The 26,165-nt window shown below is 38.2% G+C and overlaps 4 protein-coding genes across 8 annotated transcripts; 1 reads left to right on the plus strand and 3 right to left on the minus strand.

Annotated features, from left to right (window-relative positions):
• Window positions 1–691: 691 nt before the first annotated feature.
• Window positions 692–7,895, minus strand: LOC140785323 (respiratory burst oxidase homolog protein E-like). Its single transcript, XM_073133206.1, has 14 exons — window positions 7,136–7,895; window positions 6,853–7,012; window positions 6,728–6,776; window positions 6,478–6,591; window positions 5,871–6,365; window positions 4,900–5,283; window positions 3,498–3,593; window positions 2,857–2,972; window positions 2,594–2,764; window positions 2,320–2,479; window positions 2,040–2,225; window positions 1,812–1,940; window positions 1,160–1,238; window positions 692–1,040 (listed from the first exon to the last, which is right to left on the minus strand). The coding sequence occupies exons 1-14, from the start codon at window positions 7,761–7,763 to the stop codon at window positions 931–933; spliced, it is 2,877 nt and encodes a 958-aa protein (XP_072989307.1). The 5' UTR covers window positions 7,764–7,895; the 3' UTR covers window positions 692–930.
• Window positions 7,896–11,116: 3,221 nt separating this feature from the next.
• LOC140780402 (uncharacterized) lies at window positions 11,117–17,457 on the minus strand. Of its 5 annotated transcripts, none has more exons than XR_012107506.1 (10): window positions 17,211–17,387; window positions 17,047–17,119; window positions 16,461–16,525; window positions 16,059–16,126; window positions 15,871–15,977; window positions 15,593–15,642; window positions 15,421–15,503; window positions 15,259–15,351; window positions 11,346–11,661; window positions 11,117–11,214 (listed from the first exon to the last, which is right to left on the minus strand). XR_012107506.1 is itself a non-coding variant. In XM_073125930.1 (9 exons), the coding sequence occupies exons 2-9, from the start codon at window positions 17,099–17,101 to the stop codon at window positions 11,622–11,624; spliced, it is 561 nt and encodes a 186-aa protein (XP_072982031.1). In that variant the 5' UTR covers window positions 17,102–17,119; window positions 17,225–17,387; the 3' UTR covers window positions 11,281–11,621. The 5 variants fall into 5 exon arrangements, 3 of the variants coding, with proteins under 3 accessions (XP_072982031.1, XP_072982032.1, XP_072982033.1); XR_012107507.1 differs by having other exon boundaries at window positions 17,225–17,386; XM_073125930.1 differs by lacking the exon at window positions 11,117–11,214 and having other exon boundaries at window positions 11,281–11,661; window positions 17,225–17,387.
• A 1,246-nt stretch (window positions 17,458–18,703) lies between these two features.
• On the plus strand, window positions 18,704–19,640 carry LOC140784016 (uncharacterized). The gene is made up of 4 exons (XM_073131197.1): window positions 18,704–18,889; window positions 18,982–19,083; window positions 19,205–19,324; window positions 19,431–19,640. Exons 1-4 carry the CDS (start codon window positions 18,806–18,808, stop codon window positions 19,554–19,556), a joined length of 432 nt encoding a protein of 143 aa, XP_072987298.1. The 5' UTR covers window positions 18,704–18,805; the 3' UTR covers window positions 19,557–19,640.
• Window positions 19,641–20,177: 537 nt separating this feature from the next.
• On the minus strand, window positions 20,178–21,499 carry LOC140784025 (dormancy-associated protein homolog 4-like). Its single transcript, XM_073131205.1, has 3 exons — window positions 21,160–21,499; window positions 20,932–21,034; window positions 20,178–20,591 (listed from the first exon to the last, which is right to left on the minus strand). Exons 1-3 carry the CDS (start codon window positions 21,431–21,433, stop codon window positions 20,564–20,566), a joined length of 405 nt encoding a protein of 134 aa, XP_072987306.1. The 5' UTR covers window positions 21,434–21,499; the 3' UTR covers window positions 20,178–20,563.
• Window positions 21,500–26,165: the final 4,666 nt, after the last annotated feature.

Here is a 26,165-nt window from a genome sequence, read left to right on the forward strand (position 1 = left end):
AGAGTGAGAGGAGACATCTGATACCAAAGTATGACAGAAAAATAAAAAAAATAATAAGAATAATATATCATACAAAACCAAAAGGTACTCACGTGACATGAACATGAACATGGAAAATTTTTATTTTTTTTATTATTGTCTTCTCATGTGCAATCCACCCCACCATTGATCTCATATAATATTAATTATAAATACTATTATTCTAATAGTTGTTTAGTACCATAAATTCATCGCTGTATTTTAGATTATAACTTTTGATGACAATCGCATACTCATGTTTGTTAATGACATCTATTTTCATAAAAAGGATAAGAATTTTAAGAAAGTAGATAATTATAGGGAAGATTCACAATCAAACTTTGCAGCCATTGATTGCTTGCAACTTTTAGTTGAGAAGAACATCCCATTGTCTGCTGTCCTTATATCATGCCAAGATTACCTCTGTCCTTGCAATTCCAAACTGAGCAGGATTACTCTCATCCTGATAAATTCTCATCTCACTTGTTTCTGTAAAGCTTTAAAATATACTAAACGCCTAATAAAAAAAGTTTAGGAGAACGGAACTCCCTCAGATATAATACTATCTGAAATAATGAAAAAGAGAAGTACGCAGACGACTCTATTATGGGTGTTTTGCTGTGTCTGCTAGGATGATATGGATACAAGAAGGAAGATTAATAAAAGCAAAAGATGGAAGAGAATAAATGTGTGCATTCATATTGTTACCCGTATATGTTCAACATTTGTAAATAATTATGATGTATACATGTGTAACCCTTAGAAAATTGACTCTTGAGATGGCTGTTGCTCCTCCCCATTTTGTTAACTCAGATGCTTAACACCTTCTCTACTTTATATTATGTACAATTATACATTCTGTTACTTTGAAAAAATTACACAAAATCTGTGTTGGTTCTCCCACTGGGACAATTAGAAATATTCCTTGTGGAAGTGGAAGCGTGTCGTCGTTCTTTGGTTCATTTCATGAGATATTCTTCTCAGTTCCTTAGCTAACATTGGTGCACCGCAGTAAAATACTCCTGCATGCATCAAAAGATTTCAAGTAAAGGTTGATGAATTACTGATTAGGAAATCATTTGAATTTCTGCATTTAGTTGACAGACGTTTCCAGTTTCCAGTTTCCAGTTTAGTATACTACCTACTGTGCCATTGGGATGCTTGGAAGCTATTCTGGCAAAGACTTCTTTCCAGTTGGGTCTTGCAAAATGTGTCCTCACCTGCCAATTGATGAATTCAGTAGGTGTAAGTTGCATCAACATGGGCAATAGTGGTTGCATAGATAGCCTACCATATATGCTGATTTACATATACTACTTAGCCGACCAAGAGCTCATGACACTATGCATTTCTCTGTGTCTTGTACATGACCCAATCAACTTGATTAAGATTCTTTGAAGGTTATTACTCAAAGTTCAGGGATGAAGTAGTCGGAAGTGGGAACCCTAGATTTTTTAGATCTAAGACACTCTATTAAACAGTCAATAACTGTGCCTAATGAACACAACTAGCTAGGATATCTTAAGAACTTAATCAGGTGAGTGGAAATGGAAAAACAGTGTCGGGCATGTAGTACACATACTACGAACTTCTAAAGCAATTGTATGAACTCTAAAATGGACAGAGTACTACTTTTAACTGCAGAGTAGAGCAATTCAGTCTCATTTTGATGCATCCGTTTTGAGTCATGAGTGATAGACAAATTTCACATTTTTTCCCTTTTCTGTTTGAATTATTATTTTTGTATATTAAGAAACCACCTAGCAATGATCTTTTCATAGAAAGAATGTTACCCTGGTGCCAGAGACGATGTCAACACCATGCTTGGCATGATTTAGAGCTTGGACCATTGTGAGTAGAGTAGTTCGTGCATCACGCTCCTCGTATACGCTCGTCAAATAGTTATGCAGTTCTATTATACCCTATTTCAGGCATAAAAAACGTTCAGCTATCAGTATAACAATATTGTTTCCCATGGAAATGTGCACACAAGTATGGGACATGAAAAGCAGAACGATCACCTTATTATCCATTTCTGCAACTTCATTCATAACTCCTTTGAACCATTCAAAAGATCCTGGTTCTCTAGTAACCCAGTAAAAATGGGCATTGGTAGTCCTATATGCTCTCTTCTTGTTGCTACTTGTTGTGGAGAAGCTGAAGCTATTCATGCTATCTTCAGACCTGCTAGTTTCCATTGCTAAGTCCTAAGAATTTCAGACAAACACACAAATGTAATAAGTAAAGGCTTCATAACATAAAAAGGATATGTTAAGAATAATAGTACGCATGAAATTTTACCATTAATTCTTCTGCTAATTTAATGTTGTTCAACAGGTCTCTGAGAATGCTTATAAAAGGTGTTGCTCCAATTCCAAGCCCCACAAGAAGTAAAACATCATAGTTGCGGAAATCTTGAGCGGGGGCACCATAAGGACCATCTACGAGCAATCTTGGCAAGCTGTATTCGAAATTTAAAGTCTTAAGTGTTTTTTTTTTTTTTTTTTTTTTTTTTTTTTTGTCTTTCAATACAAAGGAACCATAGAGATCTTGATTTAGTGTGTGGTTTCCCAACCTTCTTTGTTGTACTGCACCTAACTCATTGAATGTAGCTCTGCCTATTGAGTTTGATGAGTAGTAGTTGTCAACAAAAATACGTTTCAGCTCCTTTGTCCAGTCTCCGGAGGTTCGAATGTGAACGCTGAGGTACTCATCACCAGGAGCAGAAGTGATGGAGAAAGGGTGCCTGTTATGGAAGAATTGGAACAGAAGGAGAACTCTTCATATGTGACCAATTTAAACAAGGGAAGACTGAGAAGTAGAGGTGGAGGCACAAACCATTCAAATGGAGAGATCGTGGGACACTGAAGGAAGATATATTGCCCACTTCTATAGCGAAATCCATAGGGCTTAGACATTGTCAGAGTCAAGACACTTCCTGGTAGCAAGGAAACCTGAATGCTTTAAACAATATTAGTCTTTCTGAGTTCAGTATTTTGACTTCAGATAAGTTTTCACGATAGTGTTCCTAAAACAAAAATGGTATATAATACAAAGGTATTAACATCTACGAGTAGAGGGTTCAGATTGTTAAGCACTTTGCTGGATGAAACCTACAAATCGAGCCTTTAGGAAACAGAATAATGCTTACTAGTTTACTCTTATGACTAACCTGTGAACCAATAAAGAACATGATTCCACTGCAAAAGACAAATATCTGTTAACTATGCTTTTGAAATGTTGTTCCCCAGGATGATCTTTGCGGTTTGATTCTAGATAATGATTGATCATTGTAATCTAAAGCAAACTAGGATGAATCACTAAACAAACAGCATAACATAAATTATGGAAGATGTTAGTATCTTTAGGGTATAATGATGATACACAACAAGTGCTTACAATCTTAGTTAACTATAAGACAGGCTAGGTCCCATAAATAATAGAAAACTACACAATTTAGTAAGGAGCGAATCATTTACCTTTAAGATCTTAACAGAGTAAGCCTTGGAGCGTAAGGCTCGCAATGTTCGTTCACCCACATAGAGCAGCAATGGAACAGAGATGTACATCCATGTCTGGTGGAAAAGAAAAACAACTGTGGGTCTGGATTAATGAAACAAAATATGAATATAGCAAATTTTCTAGTTCTAGTTCAGACTTGCATAGTTTATTGTTTCCAATAACTCATCAATGCCCGTATACAGCAATGAATAGAAGAGTTCAAACTTTCTCGCCTACTTAGCTAACATCTTTATATATTACTGCCTACTAATAATTCACCTTCCCATTTAATATACTCTTATCCCCCCTCATAGGACATCCTAGAAATATAATTTAGAGGTGTAATTGAAGTCCCGCATCTGGCGGCTAAATCAGTGGCAAGGTCATAGAAACAATGGGTTGGTGGGACGAGGCATCGTCTGCCATCAATGGAATACTCCTTTAGACCTTTTCCTTAGATGCCTCGACAGCTTTAGAATTTAGATAGTGACCTAGGCTTTGGGGGGGGGGTTTGCTCTGGAAGCCACTATAATAATTAGCTTTGGGCAACCGCCCATGTGAGAAGTGCAAAGTGCGAAGAACCTCTCTTAATTAAGTGGGGTTCTCGCCAATAAATACGTTAGTTTGGTGGTAATCCGCACCGCCAAGAATGATTGACACCTATAAACTACAGAGCAGTCGTAGCTACATGTCCCAAATTTGATATACAACGATCTAATAATACAACCTAAACTATTGTCGGATTCTCCTAAATATAAAGTAGGAAATCTACCAGACCCTACAACTTTTATTAATATTCTACTGGGATTCTTAAATCACTACAAAAAAATTCAAACTTTTTTCTAAAGTTTAATGTATGTAATGAAGATTTTTTGAATTAAACGTCCATCGCCGGAGCTAAAAAGCATAATTACGGAGCGAGGAGAATCTCCTAAAAGTAATAAAACTTAAACTATTGTGGATTCTTCTAAAAGTAAAGTAGGAAATCTACCAGGCCCTACAACTTTTGTTAAGATTCTACAGGATTGGCTTAAATCTCTGCTTAAAAGAAAAAGTCAACTTTTTTCTAAGGGTTTTTGGGAAAAAAAGAAAGCCTTTAAAATCCTCTTGAGTTCCACTTTCAACATCCATCATGGGAGCTAACAAGATGAATTAGGTAGCGCGGAGAATCCCTTGGGATTTTCTTTTCCTATCTTTTGTTTTGTTATATCACTGGGGATCACTTGTGACATACTATATTAGACCTATCGTTATCTAACGTGATGGGATGTTCATTGACTCGAAGCTTAATCTATAGTTCAGTGAGCAATGCTCAAGGTTACGATAAACTTACTAAACTTTTTTCTTTGAAAAAAAAATTTGTGGGGTTAGAGGACATACCGTTCTCTGATACCACCTGCGGACGAGGTACAAGAAGTAACCGTGGACGAGGAGAAGCGCATAGACGAGGCCGAGGAGGTGGTGAGAATACCAGAAGGCATTGAAGCCGGTGAGCCGATTCAGCGGGAAGGGGAGCTTTGCACCGTTCTTCCGGAACGGGTGGGTCGCCAGTGTGAAGGAGATGGTCATCAGGATCACCATGGCGATTCCAGTCACCCCCTCGATGCTCGAGAGGAAGGTCAGGTAGGTGGGCTTCTCCTGGCCGAAGTATGGGGCCACGAGCTCGTACTTCTCCGGGCTCGACCCGATCACACGTGGGAAGTCGCACGCGAGATGGTTGCCCGCGTGGAGCATGATTCCGACCACGATCGCCGTTGCAATCATCTATTAAGAAGGAAAAACGATAATATAACAAAGATGAGCATTCTTAAGGAAAGGTAACCGTAGTAGTATTATTAATTATTAAAGTAGTGGTGGTCTTCCGAGACTAGTCAGTAGTCACCAACTACGACGAGGATTATGTCAATAGGGTCGTCGTTACAGCTCGCAAGGCGGGTCCCACAAATGATTGATCACGTGTCGGTCAGTAAGCGTCTATACGTTTCATGTAGACATGTAGACATGTAGACATGAAGAGCACTGCCATGTCCGCTTGCAAGATTGGAGCTTCTTGTGGGACTATGCACTTCAACTGAATTGATACTGAGGTGTGGGGTCTCACGCGAAGGGCCAATTAAATTGCGGCGACAAGAAGAGCCAAAGGCTCCTCCGTTTAGAAGACATAATTACTACTACTATTGTACTGTCGGAGAACAAAATCCTGGCCCAGTAGAGGCACCCCCCCACCACCACATCATCTAATTAAAAGAAGACGGCATGCCGCCTCGGCGCCTCCAAGACTGTCTTGGAGTACGACAGCTGACCAACTAGGAGAATTGGTTTTTCCATGAGGAGAGATCGATTCATCATACCTTATGGAAGGCGATGTTGTCATCGAAGGGTACGAAGAAGCGGGCCCACGTGGACCGCAGCCAGGTGAGAGTGTTGCGGCAAACCGGGAGCAGCACGAGCGCCATGTTGAGCTTAAGAGTCTCCGCCGCGCCCTTCGCGGTGGGGAGGCAGTAGCCCATCACGTGGAACGCCGCCCGCCGCCGGTACTGGACGAACTTCCAGGAGAACAGCGCCGCCATGGCCGCCGCCCACAGCGCCACCACCCACGTGCGCCGCCAGCTCTCCTGCGTCGCTACTCTGACTTTCACCGCCGCGCGCCGCGGCCCCCACCTCCTCCGCGGGCGCTTCGGCTCGGCGGCGTTACTGCTGCCGGCCCCAGCCCCTGCCCCTGTCCCGGCTGCCGCTCCGCCATTGGCGAGGTTTTGGCTCCATCCGGCGGCGCTGGCGGTGCTGAGCGGACGGCTGTAGTTCATGTAGACGTCCCTCTGGAGTAGCAGCGCCTCTAACTGCCACAGCTGGAACATCAAATAAGCGGCGTGTCAGTAACAGCCGCTGCCACTTTTCGAAACAATGGCGGGTCGTAATATTTTGATAGTTGAGGGGTGAAATTGGAAGTTGGAGACGTACCTCGATGTAGCCGAGATTCTCCGGGTCGAGCTCCTCCATGATCAGCGCAGCGTACTCCGCCGCCTGCTCCTTGAGCTTCGACAGCTTGTTCGCCGAAGCGCTAAGAATTATCAACTGCGATCGAACCAATCACCCGCAAATGTATTTTGATCAAAATTACAGAACGGGACCCGCGAATAGTATTAGCTGCCAAGGTTTAGTTGACCAGACAAGACCCAAAAAGGGAATTCTGCTGGAGTTTTAAACTCACCTCCTGTACTTCCTCCCTCGTTATCCTCCCGTCCACGTTTGTATCCACCCTGCGATAAACCAATAAATCCATCTTCTTAATTTCGGAATTAGAATGGAGATGAAGATTTAATAAGAATAGGTTACATGTCGAAAAAAATCTGGAGACGGGCGTCGAAGCTCTGATCGGAGATCTGGAGCCAGAAATCGTGGAGCTCCTCCTTCGTAATCCGCTCCAAATTTTGCCGACTCCGCCTCGCAAGCGCGTCAAATATCCCCAGCGCGAACTCCTTCGAATCCACCATACCTATCACCCCCAAAAATTCACAAATGTCACCTCAACGCCTCACCTGGCGGTAACCCGACCGCAATAACGAACTAAAAAGGATCGGAATAGATCAAGAGCAAGCACGAGAGAGAGACCTATTACCTATGCATTCCCCGAAATCGTCACGGGAGAGCATCCCGTCCTTCGCGAGGGCATTGAACCGCTCCTCCACTCTCCTCCACAGCTCCGCCGCCTCGACCGATCCTGTCGACCGGCTTATGAATCGTAGCCCCTTGAGCGCCCGCTGCGCTCCGGATCGGCTCCGGTTCAACCTCGCCTGGATCCGCCTCTTCTCTCTCGCCGCGAGGGCTACGGTGGCCACTGGCGAGGACGACGACGCCGCAGCCTCCTCTCTCCCGGACGACGGCGACAACTGCCGCGGCGACGGCGATCTAAGCCACGCGAACTTCTTTCGGATCCGCGACGACGTCGATGAAGACCGGCTCAGGCTCCGTCCGCCGGAATCCTGCCCCGGCGCTCCGCCATACATGGCGGCGAATGTCGGCGTGACGCTCCGCACCACCATGGAGTCCTCGTCGAGCTCGAGCATCACCTCGACCAGATCGCTCTGGTCGGCGAGGAACACTGGCAGCATCCCCTCGTCACCGACTCCGCCGAAGGCGTTGGTGAAGGACTCGTTGTCGGATTCCTGGTCCTCGGCGAGGAAATCGGCGATCCGGCGGTGACTGGTCTTCCGCGCGCCGCTCCCCCTCGGCGGTGTCGTCCGCATTCTCTCAAGGTGCGGTCTCTTAATCTCCGTTCCTTCCCTCTCGTTTCCTTTTTGTCTTTCTATCTCTCTTTTCCTTTTCCTCCTCACCTTCTTAAAACGAACTCCATGCCACTAAATTCAACGCTTAGGCGACGAGAGAGAGAGCACCGAACCAGGGTGGTTGGGGTTCCTTTTACTAAACCTGAGAAGAAGTGGAATTAAAAGCAAGCAATATTTACTCAAAATACGTACACAATATAAATACATTTAAACTGCTTTAATCCATTTCTCTCTAAGCTATGAGGATAATATACATACAGTTCGTCGAAGATCAACGCTTCTGAGAGAGACAGTTGTCCTCGAAGATCAACGCTTCTAAAAGTGTATACCAAAGCAGCGATTAGAGAGAGAGAGAGAGAGAGAGAGAGAGAGAGAGAGAGAGAGAGACGGGGAAAAATAAATTTCCGGTTCACGGGGCGAGGGAGGGCTGGGGCTGGGGTCAGCCGAGCATATATAAATGCGCGTCAACCTCCGGTTGGCGGGAGCCAGTGACGGTGGTAACGAGCAACGAAAACAACAAGCGAAAGTTGCAGCTAATCGTCGGTTAACTACTCTAAGTGGTGGTAGTTTTCTACATTTTACAACAAATTAATTAAGCACTTCGCTTGTTAATTAACGAAGTAAAGTGGTCAACTTTTTTTGCAGATTGACTAATATAACCCTCGCACTTTGGAAGAGTTTGAGGAGGCCGATATGTAGGGTCGGGGTTAGATTAGTCTTTGGTGCTGCGTAGCTTGCTGCCTTCGTGAGCAATATTGTTAGTTAAGTCACGCGATTTCCCTATTTTCTAAGCTTTGGTATCATACAAAATGAGGGGGGATAGCTTCTAGAAAATTGTAGAACGTTCTAGAAACGTCCCTAAATTCCATTAGTAATTGAATAAAAGAGCAAATATGGAAGATTGCTCGAGTTGGGGATTTTCACGAAGCCTCCTAAAGGGTTTGCATTAAATTATGCGGAGATGTTGGGGTTGCTCGGATGCGTAACGAAGAAGCCCTTGGCATTAAACCTTTCTCTCAAGTTGGTTGAAATTGGTATACGGAGGATACCTGTTAGTTGATCTGATATGCAACAAATGGAGACTAAGAAGGATTAACCAAATATTTTTCGTTTGGTCTGGTCATAATAATCGTAATTTAATTTGCTAGATTAGTCCATTCGGAGTTTGTATATAATATAACGTAGTCAATTTGCTAGTCTAGTACTCTCCATTTGTTGCACTCCCTGCTCTCCTTTGCTTAGTATGAGTAGTTGCTTTTGGAGGTAGCAAAGATCTTGATAATCTAATGATCCACACCTATAGTATAATCATCCCTCTCTACGAACCCACTTGGATTCTTCTATAAGTTACCATTTTAGTTGTCACTTACAGTGAGGTAAGTGGGTAGTTGCACAAACTTTTGTCTGTCCTGTGTAAAACTCTTTCCTGATAGTTTGGATTAGATGTAGAATTATATATGCAATAACTCTTTATCTAGGGTGGTTGGAGAAATTGTATGCTTAGTTGAGCATGATATAATATTAACTCAGTGGTCCCTCATCAACCCAGCTGTTTGATATGATTCTTAACTAATTGGACAGGGGCTTCAAATCTGGATTGGTAGTATACAACCTTGATCATAGATAGCATTGTTTGATGTTTGGATGATGCTTGTGCTGCTGAATAGGGTAGGCCCTTGAGCTATTTGCAAAACTGACTCATCTTTCTTAGGTGGGTGTATGCAAATTAACACCTTGATAGACACAAGAATGTTTATGTATGTGTGTCCAAATTAGATCGAATGAACAGAAGGTCAACTGGGTAATTTCACAGGTCGTGGTAACCTCTCTAGTGGTCATATTGAGCTTCGTAATGGCTTAACTCATATGGAATCTTTTCTACCAACCGCATGGTGTTAAATTAGTGTTGCACCACTATGAATAAGAAAAGTACAAGGTGTTGCTTCTACCTCAATTAAAACTATTTTTTTATATAGCCCCAGTCATTAGATAGGCAAGACAACAAGGCTTCATCTAATGTGATAAAAATATATCTTTGATGAAATTGCTAGGACTACGGTCTTTCTCTCTCAAAAATTTTTTTTGCTAGGAGTTTGAGTTATAGAGTAGAATCTCCCGAAATAATGGCATAAGGCTAGGAACATAAGCAAACAAAAAAAAATGTTTAGCTTGCAGTAATAATTCAGCGACATATTAATTTAAAATTTAGATTAAAAATTTAGTTTATTAGCTAAATAAGTTTAGCGTAGCCTATGTGATTTTATATAAGGGAACATTGAGGCTCTTATATGATACTTTTTAAAAAATAAAAATAATAACCTACGCGTACTATACTTGTTCAATTGTTTCTATGTTCTAGATAGATACCAATGGGCCGGCCATCAATCTCCAATAGCGACTAGCGAGGAAGCAAGATGCTTGCTTCTTTAAATCGTCCCACCACGTCTGCCACGCTTATAGTATGAAGCTTAATTCTAAATGACACATAGCTTTCAATAATTTTCCACTAAATTAAAAACCTAACTTGATCGAGAGGTCAACAACTCGATAACCGATGTTCTCGTTAGTCAGTATTCGAAAAAAAAAAAAGGAGTTAGGTTGTGATGGCAAGTATATTTATTCGTTCATTTAGAAAATCACTAAGTTTCAGTTATAGATTACATCAGACCGTAGCCTCCTCTGTTTTGGCTCCAAAATCGAACATATTGAACCTATGAAACTCTGAAAATTTCAAATAAAACAAAAGTTATATAAATAACCAAAGATACGTCAAGCTTATTTTTTGTCACATAAAATTGAAGAACATGGATTCCTGGTTCCTATATTTTTCGCATTGAGTGGTAATCAGATACGGCAGCAATAATTCATTAACTAGAAGAAAAAAACATCCACCATTTCTTTTTAGCCACGCTCGAAAAAGCTAATTATAAATATCAAAGATTTCGTCCTCCCTTCTGCTGGACGTCTAAAGAATCATTGAACCTATCATCATTGATTAATTAGTTGTAGAATGTCGTTCTTCCACCTCAAATTCTCCCCCCTCAAGAAAGAGCAAACTACTACACGAGGATCACACGTAACGGAGGCACATCCTAGTAGTTGCAAAGAGTTGGTATTGCATGTACTAAAGGGATTATTTTGAGGTAGGCTTTTGTTTTCTGATAGCTTTTCTGACTCCAGTAAGGTTTACAGATTATTGCAACCTACTTCTGTCGATGACTCTGGAGGTGCCAATCGGAAAGCTGCACCTCACGAGCTCTTTTTTTCAGTCAAAAACGAGATGGAAAAGAAAATGCCACGAGGAAATCAATCAAAAAATAAGACCCATTTATATAACACCAATACGTACTAGCTTTTTTTTACTGCCTTATGGGTGATGCTGATGGCCATCCAACAATACGTGCTATATCACCTGCATAAATAACGATAATATGATATGAGAAGGTATATAAACTTAGAATTTTTCTAGTGAACAAGATAATGAAACAGTTGTATTATTATTATTAAATAATTTCTTGGTAGGTTAGCTCAACTTCCCCGTACCTTTCAGAGAGTAGATAAGCATCACCATCAAAAATTTCAAGCACATCAAACCCTAGGTTTTCTACTTCTTAAATCAGTTGAAAGTACAATATTGTAATAGTTGTACGACTCAAAATAATAGCACCACCGTTCTTCTAGAATGGAGGTAAAGAATTTCCTGAAATCGTTCCCAAATTTGCTTCGATCGTACCAAGTAAATAATTAACTTGCCACTGCACAAAGACTCAGAAGAGTCATATTGGTCGTAAGTCCAAATCAAAGAAAACTGCAACCATCTCAGCTTTTGCAAGTAATTCCAGATCCCATATCTTTCTCACTGCTATTGAAAAGAAAATTTCAGACAAATCACCTAACCAAAAGTATTCTCATGCACCCTAAATATCTTAATTAAGCACAAGTAGATGTAGCAGGCAGTACAGTTAATCAGATGGATACAATCCCCAGTGAGGACTAAAATGCAAGGAAATAAAATGTCCCACAAGAAAGAGCAGTACAAATGAATAACCCATAAAACTGAAAGAGGAAGGTTATTTTCCGGGTGGGCAGTTGCTTTCAGTGCCCTTCTTAATTTCCTCTGAATATACTTCTACACCATTCTAAACATCTAAATTGTTTTCCATTCTAAAGTAAGAACAATCAAGAATGTGAAAAAGGTTTGATTTTGACCCAACATAGCACCAAAAAAAAATCTAGCAAAGAATATAAAGAATACATAACACTTTCTAATATAAAAGAAAGATGAAAAAAATCATGACATGAATAGTTTACGAATCAATCCTTAAAGAAAATCATAAGATGTCAAAACTCTAGTGTTTTCACACGGTGCAAGACGTCTTTGACGATCATTCTTATTTCCAAATTTTGGTTCCAAAACAACAGATCCCCAATTGCAAAAACTAAAAAATGTTTGACTAAGGAGGACATCACAAGAAAGATAGTTTCTTAGTCAAGTAAAACAAAACCAACAGCCAACAGACCACCAAGAATCATACTGGAAAGGTACCCTGTCCAACATCTGAAGCCTCATCTAAGTATAAATGTAAATCCTCAGCATATTACTGTGTAATATCCTAAATCCAATCTTCATATTAGACCAGATAAATATCAATCATATTTCCTTGCACACAATATTATACAGCACAATTAAACCACCCCTAAGAGGATTGGAATGCAGTGAACATCAATCAACATGATTTTACTCACAAATAAACATTGGTCAATATTATTTTTTCTCTCTCTGAAACTTAGTTCTCAAGAAAAAGAAATTATAAACAAGAAGAGGCCATGCAATGGCACTAAAAGTTAGTCTTTAAAATGACTACTGCTGGTAGGTGAAGCTTTTCATGTCACTACCTAGAAAAGCACTTGCTGCATGTATAAGTAGCAGACAAGCACAAAGAAAACAAGAGTCTAAAAAACCAAAGCCACAGAGTTCTAGTAGAGCAGCAATAAATCTTCAATTAAAAGAAAATCAAGCTTGGACATCATGGTATATCATACATGATTCTAAATGACTCATGATAATCGAACCAAAGGCAATGCCCATTTTGTAAAGGTTCTCCTTTGTAATCAAGTAACTTTCGCACCTTCATGGCCCTCTTCCTGTATGACATCCTATCACTCAAGAAGACTTCAGATTGTCTACTCAACTGTTATACTAACCATGCAACTTTTAATAGAGTGAAGGTTTATTATTGAAATCAGAATTCAGGTTTGCGAGCTTCCAGTTAAAAATTGTCTTTGTATGTGTTAAATTTGTCAAAAGTTGTATGCCATGAGTTACTGATTCAGAGGCATACCTTAACAATGATTATACTAGTGTAGAACATAAATGGCATGCCAATCATGCAATATATGCTTAGAAAGAAAAGAAGAAATTTGGCTTGTGAGATAGAAAAAAAATAAACAGATGAAACATAATTGCAATATCTCCATAATATGTAGGAATCTAAAAGTTCTTACGTTCACATCAATTAAAAAGCTGATCAGCCATCACACTGAACTACAGATCGATAAAATACACTCTGACCTGCTGTATGATCAGCCACTTGCATAGTCTTTGGCACCTTAAATTTTGACACCCTACTGCAAGCTTCTTTTATGTTTTCTGCAGCATAGCCAGATACTGCAACATATGGACTATATATGTATCATCACAAACCATAACAGTTGTGCCTTCATGCCATCTAAACTGCTTTTGTACATAATTTCCTATTGTCTGTCTCAGATGCCCTACATATTCTTCTAAATCAGCATACTTTTTTACTTTAATTAACTGATGCCATTAAAAGAAAGACCCTCACGGAGTTAAAACATGCCTTAAAGCAACTAAATAGCAAAGTGATGTAATAAAACGCAATCCTTAAGCATGTGAATCACGACAGGTTGCACTATTGAGAGTGAATTATCTGATGGAACTGAGGGTGGCTGTCCATAAAAAATCCTCATGATGCAAGCTTATTTCACAATGATATGGTTCCACTAGACCACAATCAAAATATGAGAAGGCTTCAAAAGAATGAAATTTTTTCTAAACCAGCTCTCAACCTATCATCAATGATCAACCCTCTAGAAAGTGGTACCGAAGTCCCAACTGAAGAGAAATCAGGCCTAAAAGGACCCTATAAAAGCTATAAGGTTGTCTTCTTCAACCATATCATCATTTATCGACTTGATAAACCATCCCCACCCCCCACATCTTGATTACTACATTAAGTTAACTATAGGTTGCTTGGCCTTGTCCATTTTCACCAAGAATATCCATATAGGTGCACCCAAAAAAAAAGGGGGTTCACACTACGATAAGAAAATTAGGTTCTTACTGCAAGGAACATTCAACTTATTCCTCAGCAATGGGCACATGCTTCAATTTGACAAAGTAATTGCTCAGCAATTAACTAATTAGTTTATTAGGTACCATCTGTACTTCAAGGAAACAAAGCAGTATATATTGGATGAGCTCAGAAATATAGATACCTGATCAGTTATTATACATATACATCCTTTAGCAGGTGGGTTTAATTTTTGAAAGAAACAAAACAAAGATCCTAACAGTTTCCAGTCAAGGAGACCTGAAGAAGCTTTTTTGTACAAAAGTCAGCATAGTCCAAACAAGCCTCAGAGCAGAAGAAAAAAACTAGGAGACCTCAGAATTACAACTACAAAGTTCCAGTGCAATTTTGACTAGTACACTGAAAAGGTATTATTTTATTTAGCTAAATCCAAATGAAACAACAGCTTATGTAGAACAGAATATCTTTCTCATAAATCAAATGATGTCACAGGTCAATTGGCTAAAATGCTTGCATGATGGTAAATAAAATTTGAAAATAATCAAATATGCTATTCCTGTTAATAGTCCAATATCATACAGAAGTAGAATTCGAACAACTTTGGAAATATTACTGCCCGACTAATGGATGATATCGGATATCCTCGTGAATTCACATTAGTCAGACAGAACAGCTTATTGGCTACTATGTTCCACTCGCATAAGATTTGCTGCACAAACATCATATTACTGAATTACCAAAGTGAACAGGCAAAGGATATATTTGAAATCTGATAAAAAAAAATTCAGCCCCACAAATAGGGGATAACAAGGACCTAAACAATTATATAGAGAAAAAAAAAATGACCCTCATGCATTATTAAAGGGAAGACTGAGTGATGAGAAAGCTCTATTTCCCTTCCCAAATGTGTTTGAATATCTCAATAAATTACTCAATGTGATTATTTAACAAGCCTTATACTGTTATACAACAATGACAGTAATTTTCATGGTAAGGATTTTAAAAGGCGGGGCACTGAGAAAAAAAACAAATCTTCATATTGAATACTACAAAACCGAGTCAGGAAGTATCTTTATCCCCAGAAATTGTGCCGCCATACTCAATGTGGTTTCGGTACATACCCATCAACAGCAAAGTTCCTCGTGGCTGATGGTAATGCCAAGCGTACGCCATCAAGCTCAGGGCTTGCAATTACTTGGCAACCAAGACGAGACCTACAAAGGTTCCAAGTTAAATTTAAACACTACGAGAATACTTCTGAGTTTATGGATGAAGAGAAATACGTTTCAGTTAGCCCGAATGCAAGGTCCAGCATATCATTCTCTTCATCAGTGGGATCTTCCAATTTGTTGTAGTACTTTACATCCTAAAAGGAAAACTGCTCATCATGCAATGTTGTAAGGTTATAACTAGTAATTATTACAAGATACGTCAAGAGAGTTGTCAAGTTCATACCATCACAATCACATGGCATGTAGAACAAGCAAGTGAGCCCTCACATGCTCCTGCAATTACAATAACAAAAAGAGGAGAAAGATTATTTAGGTAACAGAAATTACATGGTAGTGCACACAACAAATCGTTAAATCTCAAGATTCATATAAACCTAAACAGCATACTGGTGCAGCATCTGACAGCAAGAGCAGATCATGTAGGATAGACTTTTCTCAAGGTAGTTGTAACTTAGTAACTACTGACAACCAGCCATGCCATATGAAAAACAAGATAAGAACCTTCTAGTTCTATGTCATTCTCATGAGCAGCTTCTAACATCGACATTCCAATAGGAACTTTGATGTGCTTCTCATCTCCGTCCTTGTTGACAAACGTCACAGAAATCCTGCAAATTTTCAGAAAATTAATCATATTGTGTGCAAATCCTGAAATTATAGTCAGAGTGTAAAATCAAGAACAATCGTACTTGTCTTTTTCTCTGCTGCCTTCATCATGCGCTCCATCATTTGAAGTGGTGGAGAAGAGAATATTCCTCTGCAAACACATGCCACATATCACTGAATGTCATGGTTCAACCAATTTTAGCACAAAATCTCACGAAAACAGTCCCTATTATGTTTTGATATATATGAAGATCCTCAAGAATCCAGACAAGTTCAAATGAGAAACCGTTTATAAAGGTCACAAAAGAATAGTAATGAACCCTCCCAAAAGGAGGCTTGGGGTAACAATAGACACAAATAAATGAAACCGGGCTCAAAGGAAGGATCGTTAGCAAACAATATTTTCCTCTGAAAAGTATGCAATACTGAACAAAATTTTGTAATAAATGAAGTGGATGGGTGATTGTTAGTAACAGAGAGCTGACCACAGGGTTCAAATAGTGTCTGAGATTGGCTCTCTTGTAATCTCGTCTAGCTAAAGAATGTTGACCTGCAAATAATAGCAACGGTGTCTCAAAAGCATGAACTTCACAATGACTAGAAAGAGTAATTCAATGAATAAAAGGCAATGATGGCAACCTTACCAATACATGCCAAAGCCTTTTTTTTATTAAGAAAAACACATCGACATTTTCTTTCCTAAACCAAACCATTAAGGGATATACAATGAATACAAGATATGTATGGTCATTGAGATGCTTTATCCAAATGTTCTAAAGTTAATTCTCCCCATTCATTATAGAATCAACTAATGCAAAAAACAGATAGATTTAAAAAGTGAAAGAAAAATTCTCTAGTAGGTAATAGCAGTTCCAAGTGGAATGGTGCTAAAACAAACAATACACTAATATCGCACGTATATGTAGGCAAGATGGTTAGAGAAAGCTTATAGAGGCGATCGCTTTGCAGAAAAATAAAACAAAATCTTCTTATGACAGTAAATACGAGTGTCTAATTCATTACTCTACAAATCAAAGAAGGAGACAACAACTCAAACATAAATTCACTTGCCTATTGTCGCCTCCTTCACGATCCGAACTCCGAGCTGCGCGATTCGCGAGAACATGATTCACACCACAATAACCTGTAAACAACAAGGAATCCGGATAAAAAAAAAACTGAAATCAAAACCCTAAGTAGCGCTTAAGGCGAATCATATCCATCGTCGAAGGCACCTCTAAACTCAAACCTCCGGATTCAAATGGATTACTGATCTCGAAGAGCTCGAGCGAAATTAGAGGAAGATGACCTCCTCGGCGCTCGCTTCCACGACGGCAGGAGGAAGAGAGAGCGATAGGGAGGAAGAGCCGCCACCGCCACTGACTGATTTATTTGCCAGACCGAACCAAAACGAACTAGAAGCCTCGACGGGGTTTCAAATATCATGACCGTACATTACATCGATTGGTTAAGAGTAGAGGTGATCGGTAGTGCAAGACTGGGCCGGACTAGATTACCTCTACTAGCCATACAGAGCTTAAGTAAGGGGGTAATGAGCAAAATTTTAAAAAATATTATATTATATCGGACCGAGCATAATAGGCTTCTATGAATATATTTTAGATTACTTTCATAGTATTATACTTATAAATTAATATCTAGTTTACTAAATATGTGACTAAAAAATAATAAGAATATATATGCATAATAGATTAGGCCACAAGCAGACTTAGTGGGTCGAGCTTTTGGGCCTGGCTTGGTGGGCAAAAGCTTAGCTCATGTTGCACATTAAAATCGAGGCAACCCAAATTGAGCTCGGGCCGGATTTAGCTTGGTTAAAACCAAATAGTTTCTAGTCAGGCCAAATGATCACTTTTATTGGTGTATTGGCTGAAAGATCACAACTTTGGAGGATTAGGGTTTTTTTCTTTTTTTCCTTTTGGCAATTTGTGATAAATTTTATGTTAGCGATTTTGGGTCACTGAGGTCTAACTCAATTTGTGATAAATTTTATGTTATGATTTATTATCTTAATCGTTTACTTTGTTTGGATCATGAATCTAGCCTTATTTATTTTAGGAATAAGATTAATTTTAGAATAGATATTTCTCTTTGTTATTTTCAAAATGAGGTCTTTATTTCAAGAATAATTATTTTCTGTGTTCACTTATATTCTGGAATAAGAGTGTAATAATTACTTTTAATGTAAGCGAAGGAAAAAAATTTAAAAAAAAATTATTTTTTATAAAATTACCATGAATTTCATTTTATTTGATATAAAGTAGGTTGATATAATATATATTAAGAATAATTAGTAATTTGGTTAATGTATGGTATAAAATATAATTTTGATTAATAGTATTTGTATTATAAAATAGAGTTATTATGTTGTTTAGCTATTATTCTAAAATAAAAAATTTATTTTGAAAAAAGAAAAAAAATTACTCTGAAATAAACGGTACTAAATGTATCAGGGGATTTACTTATTTACAACTCATTTGTAATTCAAATGATGCACCACGTGTATTAACTTCTGCATTCAGATGCAGAGATCGTCGTTGCACTTTGGAAGCTCTTTAATCGTTGTTCTTATTTGTGAATGATTGACATATGCCGGTAACCGAATTAATTCGTCCATTAGGACAATTCCATTGTAAGTATCGCCTGGGATTACGATGGAATTAACGTCCAAGGCTACATAGGTATCGTCACCTCCGTCTCTACAAAAGAAACGAACGCAGCCTATATATAAAGCATGCAAAAGTTTCTCCTAAGAGAGACTTGTTCCCTCTTCTATTCTTCAAACTCTCTCCTGTGATAACTCCTCGTCATGGCTGCTCACTTTGCCATCTCTCCTCTCCCGACTAGTGCAGTACCAGTTGCGAGTCGCCAACCACAGTTGCAAATTGCCATGGTAATCTGTAGCTCTCTATCTCATCTCTTCTTTCCTGTGAGTGATATAAGCAGCTAAGATGTGTCCATTAATTATTCCATTCCCATGAACAGAAGCCTTGTGGGCTAAGGCTTGTGCACAGGAATCAGTTTGTGAGTACAAGATTCACAGTTGCATCCAGGGGATATTCCAGGACTACAATCTCATGCTCCTCAGTAAGATTAAGTTTAACATTTTCTATGATCTAATATCTATATAGAAAGCTATAACTGGAAACTTTCTCTGGAGATTTGTTTACCCTTTTGCATAATATATATATATATACTTCTGTTACAGGCGCAGCCCGAAACTCTGCAGATTGTTCAGGATACTATTGCTAAGCAACTATCCATTGAAGAAAGCACAGTGACATCTCAAACTAAGTTTGCTGATCTAGGAGCTGATTCTCTCGACACAGTGCGTGAGATTGGAAGCAAGCATGTTATCGTTAATGTTTCGTTAAATAGTTGTGTTACTTAACTTGAGAGGAAAATTATACGTCCAGTTATGTTGTAAATGACAGGTGGAGATTATGATGGCACTGGAAGAGAAGTTTGGAGTTGCAATCGGAGAAGGAGGAGCTGAGAACATTGCAACTGTTCAAGATGCCGCAGACCTAATCGAGAAGGTGAAGGCAGAGGGAGGTTAAACTGTGCAGCCAATTAATGGCAAATGTTTCTACATGTTAGAAATGGAAAGAATAAATCAGAAGATAATAGTCTTATAAGTTCCATCTCAATTCTCTCTAGGTTGTTCTTCTACGCAATGGTTCATGTCACTTAAATTGAGAAGCCCCTCTCCAGGATTATATTCTCAAACATCACCAGGTAAAAAGAACTATGGTAGAATTAATCATCAGCTATGGGGTTGCTGGCAGTAAAGGTAGGAAGAGGATAAGGCTGCTGGCTCATATATGTAGGAGAAAAGAAAGCATCAGATGGATAAGAATGCTGACTGTCGTAGTTTTGACTGTCACATGGATAGTTTGAAGCCATAGGAGATCTTTTGAACAAATACTCTTATCTATGTTCAACTAGGAAAATAAAAAGGGGACTTTGCTACATGATCATACCCATCATAGTGAATTCTTCTACACAACTCCTATAAGAAAAGCAAAATCTAGATGCAGGAAAATCCACAAAAAAGTTGGCCTTTTCTGCTCGAATTTTTCTAACATCAAGGTACATAGCTAACTTTCTAATTAACTGTTGGTCATGATATTTGAAACATTAAAAAGAAAATTTTAAAAAAAATTAAGAAAGAGATGCAATTAAGTCTTAAACACATGCTGCATTAAAATCCATCAACCAACTTTTACACAGCAAAATCTGAAACAGCTAGCATAGCAAGGGGGAAGGAGAGCAGAAAAGCAAGAAAACAACCCTATGTTAACAACCCCTCTTAATCCACGTATCTAACAGTCTCTCCTTTGTCCACCCTCTCTCTCTCTCTCTCTCTCTCTCTCTCTCTCTCTCTCCACCCTATAAGTGCCACTATAGTTTTATTATAAACTACAAAAATCTGCATCTTATACACAGATTTACAAACATAAACAACGTCAGAGTCTCCATCACACTACGTAGTAGTGTGTCCATTTTTTTCTTCTTCTTTTCTTTTCCTCCAATTCTGCAAACCTCTTCATCTCTATCTCACTCTTCATCTATCCAATGAGCTAATCACCACCCTGCTTAGAGGAAGTAAAGGATCAGTTAAAGCCAAAGAAAGAAAAGGAAAGTGGAAGACAACCATGTGATCAAAGCTCTCCACTTGGGTCCTAATCTGTCAAAAGATAAATCTTTTCCGTAGACAAAAGAAATGGTAAAAGGAATAAGAATATATGCTGAAGTACAGGGGCTGCAATGGTACAAGGGGGCCGTTAATAATGGATAACTATTGCTATCAAGGCGTGATATTTATATGACAGAAGATCTATCACAAAAGACTCAGGGTTCTAACAATAATTAAATTTCGTATCAGGGACCAAAATAAAATTATGAAAAAAAAAGAGGATCGAGGGGTCAGACCAGTCGTAAACGGTGGGGCTTCTGGGCTCCGCCGTCTCCATCCCCTCGGCCACCGGCTTCTGCTTCCTCCTCAGACTCCTCCATTGCTCCCTCGGCGTCAGGTCTACACAAATCAGATCAAACCAAAACCAAACAAAAAAGGAGCCAGCTTTAGCCAACAAATCCCCTTCTAGAACCTCCTAGAATCTTCTAGAACAAGATCCAAGAGATGGGAATCTCAGTTCTCACGTGCGAGGGGCGAATCCGGGACGCTCGCGGGCGAGGAGGGCACGGAGCTGGAGTCACCGGAGACGCTACGAGGCGAGGAGACGGGGGAGGAGGAGGAGCTGGTGCGCACTATAGTGATGCTTCTGGTCACCGTCACGCCGGTGCCGGCGGAGGCGGCGGAGGCGGCAGAGGCGGAGGAAGGGGAGAAGGAAGAGTATTTGCGGAGCTTGCCGAGGCCGGATTCCGGCGGTGGGCCGGCGACCGTGTCATCCCAAAGGTGGTCGAGAAGGCCCATCTCTCTCTCTCCCCTCTTTTTTCTTCTCTCACTAAACTATTGACTCTGTTTATTTCTTTCCCTTCTCTTTTGGTGGGGGAGGTGGGGAATTTATAGAGGAGAGAGAGACGGGAGGGGAAGGGATGGGAAACTTTGTACGAGACTTCCACGCGGCGTGATCTGAGTGAATCCCTAAAGGCAAAGACATAATAGACGTCTGAAATTGTGCCATGTCATCTAGTCTTCTGAGAAGTTTGTAGAAAGTATTTTTGGATGTATCGGTAGTAGATTTGGGCGACTTCTCAGGGGTTTATTTTGGATTAGCTCAATATTGGAAAGGGTTTGTTGATTGGCTACAGTTAGCTCGGCTCGGCTCAGCTCGGATAGCATTTCCAGACACAGCCGAGCCGATGTGAGCCGAGCTGCGGTTGACGGAGCCAAAGCAAATATAACGAGGGAAACCGGAAAAGTTGGAGAGTATTGACTGGGTTAACCGTGGCAGGGCCCACCGGGTTCATTCCACGTAATGGATAAGATCACATCTGACACGGCCAACAGCGATGCGCCACGTCGTGGGGCCTCCCATTATTAGTATAACTCGTTCCCTGATTAGGGTCTAAGCTTTTAGCTCTCTCACTGAAAATGGATGGGTTCAGGATTTTTTTTAATTTTATTTTTCACCAACAAGCACTCTCACGAGTTTATTTAAGTATCTTAGAGTATTTTAAAACTTAAATATTAAAATATATGTGTTACAAAATTATTGAGTCAGCATGACTTTTAAATATAAGTTGTCGATTCAACCATGGACTTATATAGAATTTTACCTAATTATTTAAAAACAGCTAACTGATCAGTGATTTCTAAACACACATAATTTTATATTTAAATTTTAAAATAAATTAAATGTGTCAAAAAATTAAGGAGAAATTTAAAATAGTAGAAACTCGGGATTAATTTTGATCATATTTGTCTTTGAGTTTTGTTTGATATGAATTAAGATTTTTTTTCTACCAATTTAATATTTGACTTTGTGCTGTATCTTACTAGTCTATGCTGGTAGGAATATGAGTTGAAAAATAATATTTAAATTAAAATCTGTATATTATTTAGTTTAAAACATTTTGAAAGCTGTGGTATAATGGATATTTCAATATAAGCTTCTAATCTAGTGTTAGTATGAATATATTCAAAAAGATTTGTCATTATGTTTAGCAAATATAATAATTAATTTTTTTATCTGCATTTGAATTCATATTCGAATAAAAAATACATATACATATATGATTTTATCACTTTCCGCTCGGTATCGCCCGGTATCTAATTCGTTTTCAACTCTACCTCTCGGTAAGGGATGAATTTTTTAAGTTCTCATGTGCTTAGTGGTAACAAACTATTAATCACTTTTTAATATTTTAATATAACAGATATGGTCTTACTAATATGTATATCAGATAGATACCTTTTTGTCATAAATTCTTGGCTGCATTAGAAACCAACATAAAATAGTTTCTTTTTATTCCTTTTCTTCTGAAAGTTGATTAGTTGAACAAGCTACTATCAGACAATAAAAGCTATCAAGTCCATTTTCATGCAGTAAATAATTCATACTAACTATCAACTGTTTGAAATCAAGCTATAATTAGAGGAACTCTCAATCCCAATTTTATCCTCCTTCCAGTTTCCTCCAAAGAAATACTAACCACACTCTGATAACAATTTTGACTCCAGAAAGATAAGACGAAAAAGCTACTTTTAGATAATCAAATAATGTCCAGTGATCCGAAGGAAAGTTGCAACTTCAATAAACGGAAAGAAGTTGAATCAAAAGTTTGCCTTCTTTTTCATTTTTTTTCTTATCACTTCAATGCAAAACCTAACTATCTCCTCCTAAGGGTATTACTGTCCCTTTACCACAACCTATTAGGTTTAGGTTAGTCTTGTCTCTTATTGGGATTTGATTGATTAGATCTCGTAGTTAACGTCTAACAAGAACTGGAGTAACTAATTGGTGGAGGACGAATTAATAGTCAATGAATTCGTCAATGGCAGTCATCATCAATCAATATCAGCTCATCGCCACTTGAATTATTGGAATTCCAGCATAAATTTTGGCCACACACAAGAGTTTTCCATTATTCAGTATCTGCACAAATTTCAGCAACCAGAGCTTTAGTAGTCTTTTGCTATCTGCTGATAGCTTATGAGGAAGCTAATTACTTTATGGTTGGAAGCTTTTCTATAAGCTTGCAGTGGTCTCTCTCTTTTGTGACAGCCAGCTGTGGCTTCTTTTGTTAGGTGGGATGGTTTGAAGAGTAACTATTCTACAGCATATGTGGGGCCTCTCAACTACTTACATAACTTAAAAAAGAGAGGAAAACAAACATCATCATCACTGTAGTTCAGTGGTTACATTTCATTTTTTTTATTAAACTAATTATGTTTTAATATTTTTTTACTGAAATAGACTACTCATCAAAATTATTATCAAATAGGGTCTAATTTACTGTAGCCCTAACAAAAATGCTAAACTAATCAGCATTTTATCCCTAAGTAAAAATGCTGATCAGTTCAGCATTTTTATTTAATCCTAAAATACTGAACTGATCAGCGTTTTATGTATATAAATTATTTTAACTTAATCTTTCAGCAGTTAAGAAAAAAAGTACCCAGCGATAAAAATGTTGAACTAATTAGCATTTAAAAAAATAATGATTAATTTAGCATTTTTATTATGGCTACAGAGAATTAGACCTCATTTGGTAATAAGTTTGAAGAGCAGCCTATTTCGATTAAAAAAAAAATTGTTCTAATTTGGTTAAAAACTCGTCGAATCATAACACCAAAAATTATAAGTAAAATTCTTCTCAGAAATACCTTACATGAATATTTTGAACCATTGGGAATATTTCTTAGAGGGTTTGATTGAGTTATCTATGCATAAGTTATATCCTGTAGAATAGAGAATAAAATATAATACAAGAGAAAAGATAATAGATATTAATAAGGTTAAAAGTCTAATACATTCAGTATAGTAGCTACTTTTTAAATCAAATAGTTAATAAAACATTTGTCTTGAACAACAATTCACTCATTGGATGCATCTACAAAACCACTATCAAGAACTCAAAATATCTTTTCTATGGACTTATATTATGAAAAGTATATCTATATAAGCAGATTTGACCAAGTAGTTGGATTGATGAACTTGACGTAGTAGAGAAGATAAGAAAGCTATTATTTCGTTTTCAATCAAAATCACACTCTAGTCATGGTGGAAAACATAATACTATCACAAGCTAATTCCAGGCAATTATGTCACAAATATATTTGAAAGCTACTAGAAAATGATATAGATCCGAATGTCGATGCAAAATTCGAGCCCAATTTTGATATTGATGGGCTAGGCTAATCTGGGCCTAATGGGCTTAATTTATTTTCAAGAAAAATGCAATAAAAATAAATAAAATATAACTTACGAGTTTGCTTTGCATGTATACACCTAAACAATCTCTTATTTGCTTATATACCCCTCTAAAATTTGCATTTGCACCTATACCCCTCATAAGTCATAACCTATCTTGTTCACTTATATGCCCTACTGTTATCATTCGCTAACTGGTTGTTAAATAAAGAACTATTTATTATTAAAAAGACATAAACACTTTTGATCCTTTTTTGCATATATACTTTATAAATTTTTTATTTAATATAATATAAAAATATCAGTTTTATAAGACTACTACTATCCATGATACTTTAAAACTGTACTACAAATAACAAGTATTATAGGGTAAATATATGCAAAAATAAATGACAAACAATTTGCTTAGGATAACAGTAAGGGCATATATGCAAATAAATATACAAGCAAAAAAAACTTTTTTTGTGACAATAAGTTGTTAATTGAATATCTTTTGCATCTTTTTTTAAAAGCGATAAGATGGAGTTTAATGGTTTCTTAAAAAATTTCTCTTTGGTTTTCCTTTCTTTTACTTTTAAGCTTGTATGCCTTTTTCTTCTTTACGTCTCCTTAATAAAGTTAACTAATTCTAAAAATTATGTTAATCCTAATTAACTCTTTAATTGTGCGATATAAGTAAACAACACCATCCTTACAAGAAAAAATGATGCTATCACCATAAAGTGCCCACTAATTTACAATACAAAGTGAAGGTATCATTCATAACATCAAAGTGAAAAGTTCTCACATGCCTAAACTTCGTTATATATATATATATTTTTTTTTAATTTATAAAAAGTACAGGGATCCACAAGGACGATAAAAAAAGATTAATTAGACGGTGGAAATTCTTATTAAATAATAGGATTAGTTTATCCAAAATAAGGATAAAAGTGAGACTGTAACCGACCCTTTAAACCAGCGTTTGAACGGTCGAGATGTGCGCCATCCTAACAATCTTAACTACGGAGGCTGGAGAGCCATTTAGGGTCGCCTTTCTCGGCGCAATACTTGCCCGCGGGGCACCAGATGCTGACACGTGGAGAATTAACATAGCCCGCTTAATTTTTTCCCTTCTTTTCTATCGCTTTTAGTTCCACAATTGCCCCCATATAATAATCGAAATTACTAGGTCGAGATAAGTAAGGTGAACTGGAAAAGGGAAAGGTTTCAGGGCTATAAAAGTAATTTAGGACGTAACGTTTAAATCGCCTCTTCTTCCCCCTCTCTCTCTCTCTCTCTCTCTCTCTCTCTCTCTCTCTCTCTCTCTCTCTCTCTCTCTCTCTCTCT

The sequence above is a fragment of the Typha latifolia genome, chromosome 1 (assembly GCF_019914945.1).
Source record: "Typha latifolia isolate L0001 chromosome 1, TyphaL0001v2, whole genome shotgun sequence".
Taxonomy (NCBI): domain Eukaryota; kingdom Viridiplantae; phylum Streptophyta; class Magnoliopsida; order Poales; family Typhaceae; genus Typha; species Typha latifolia.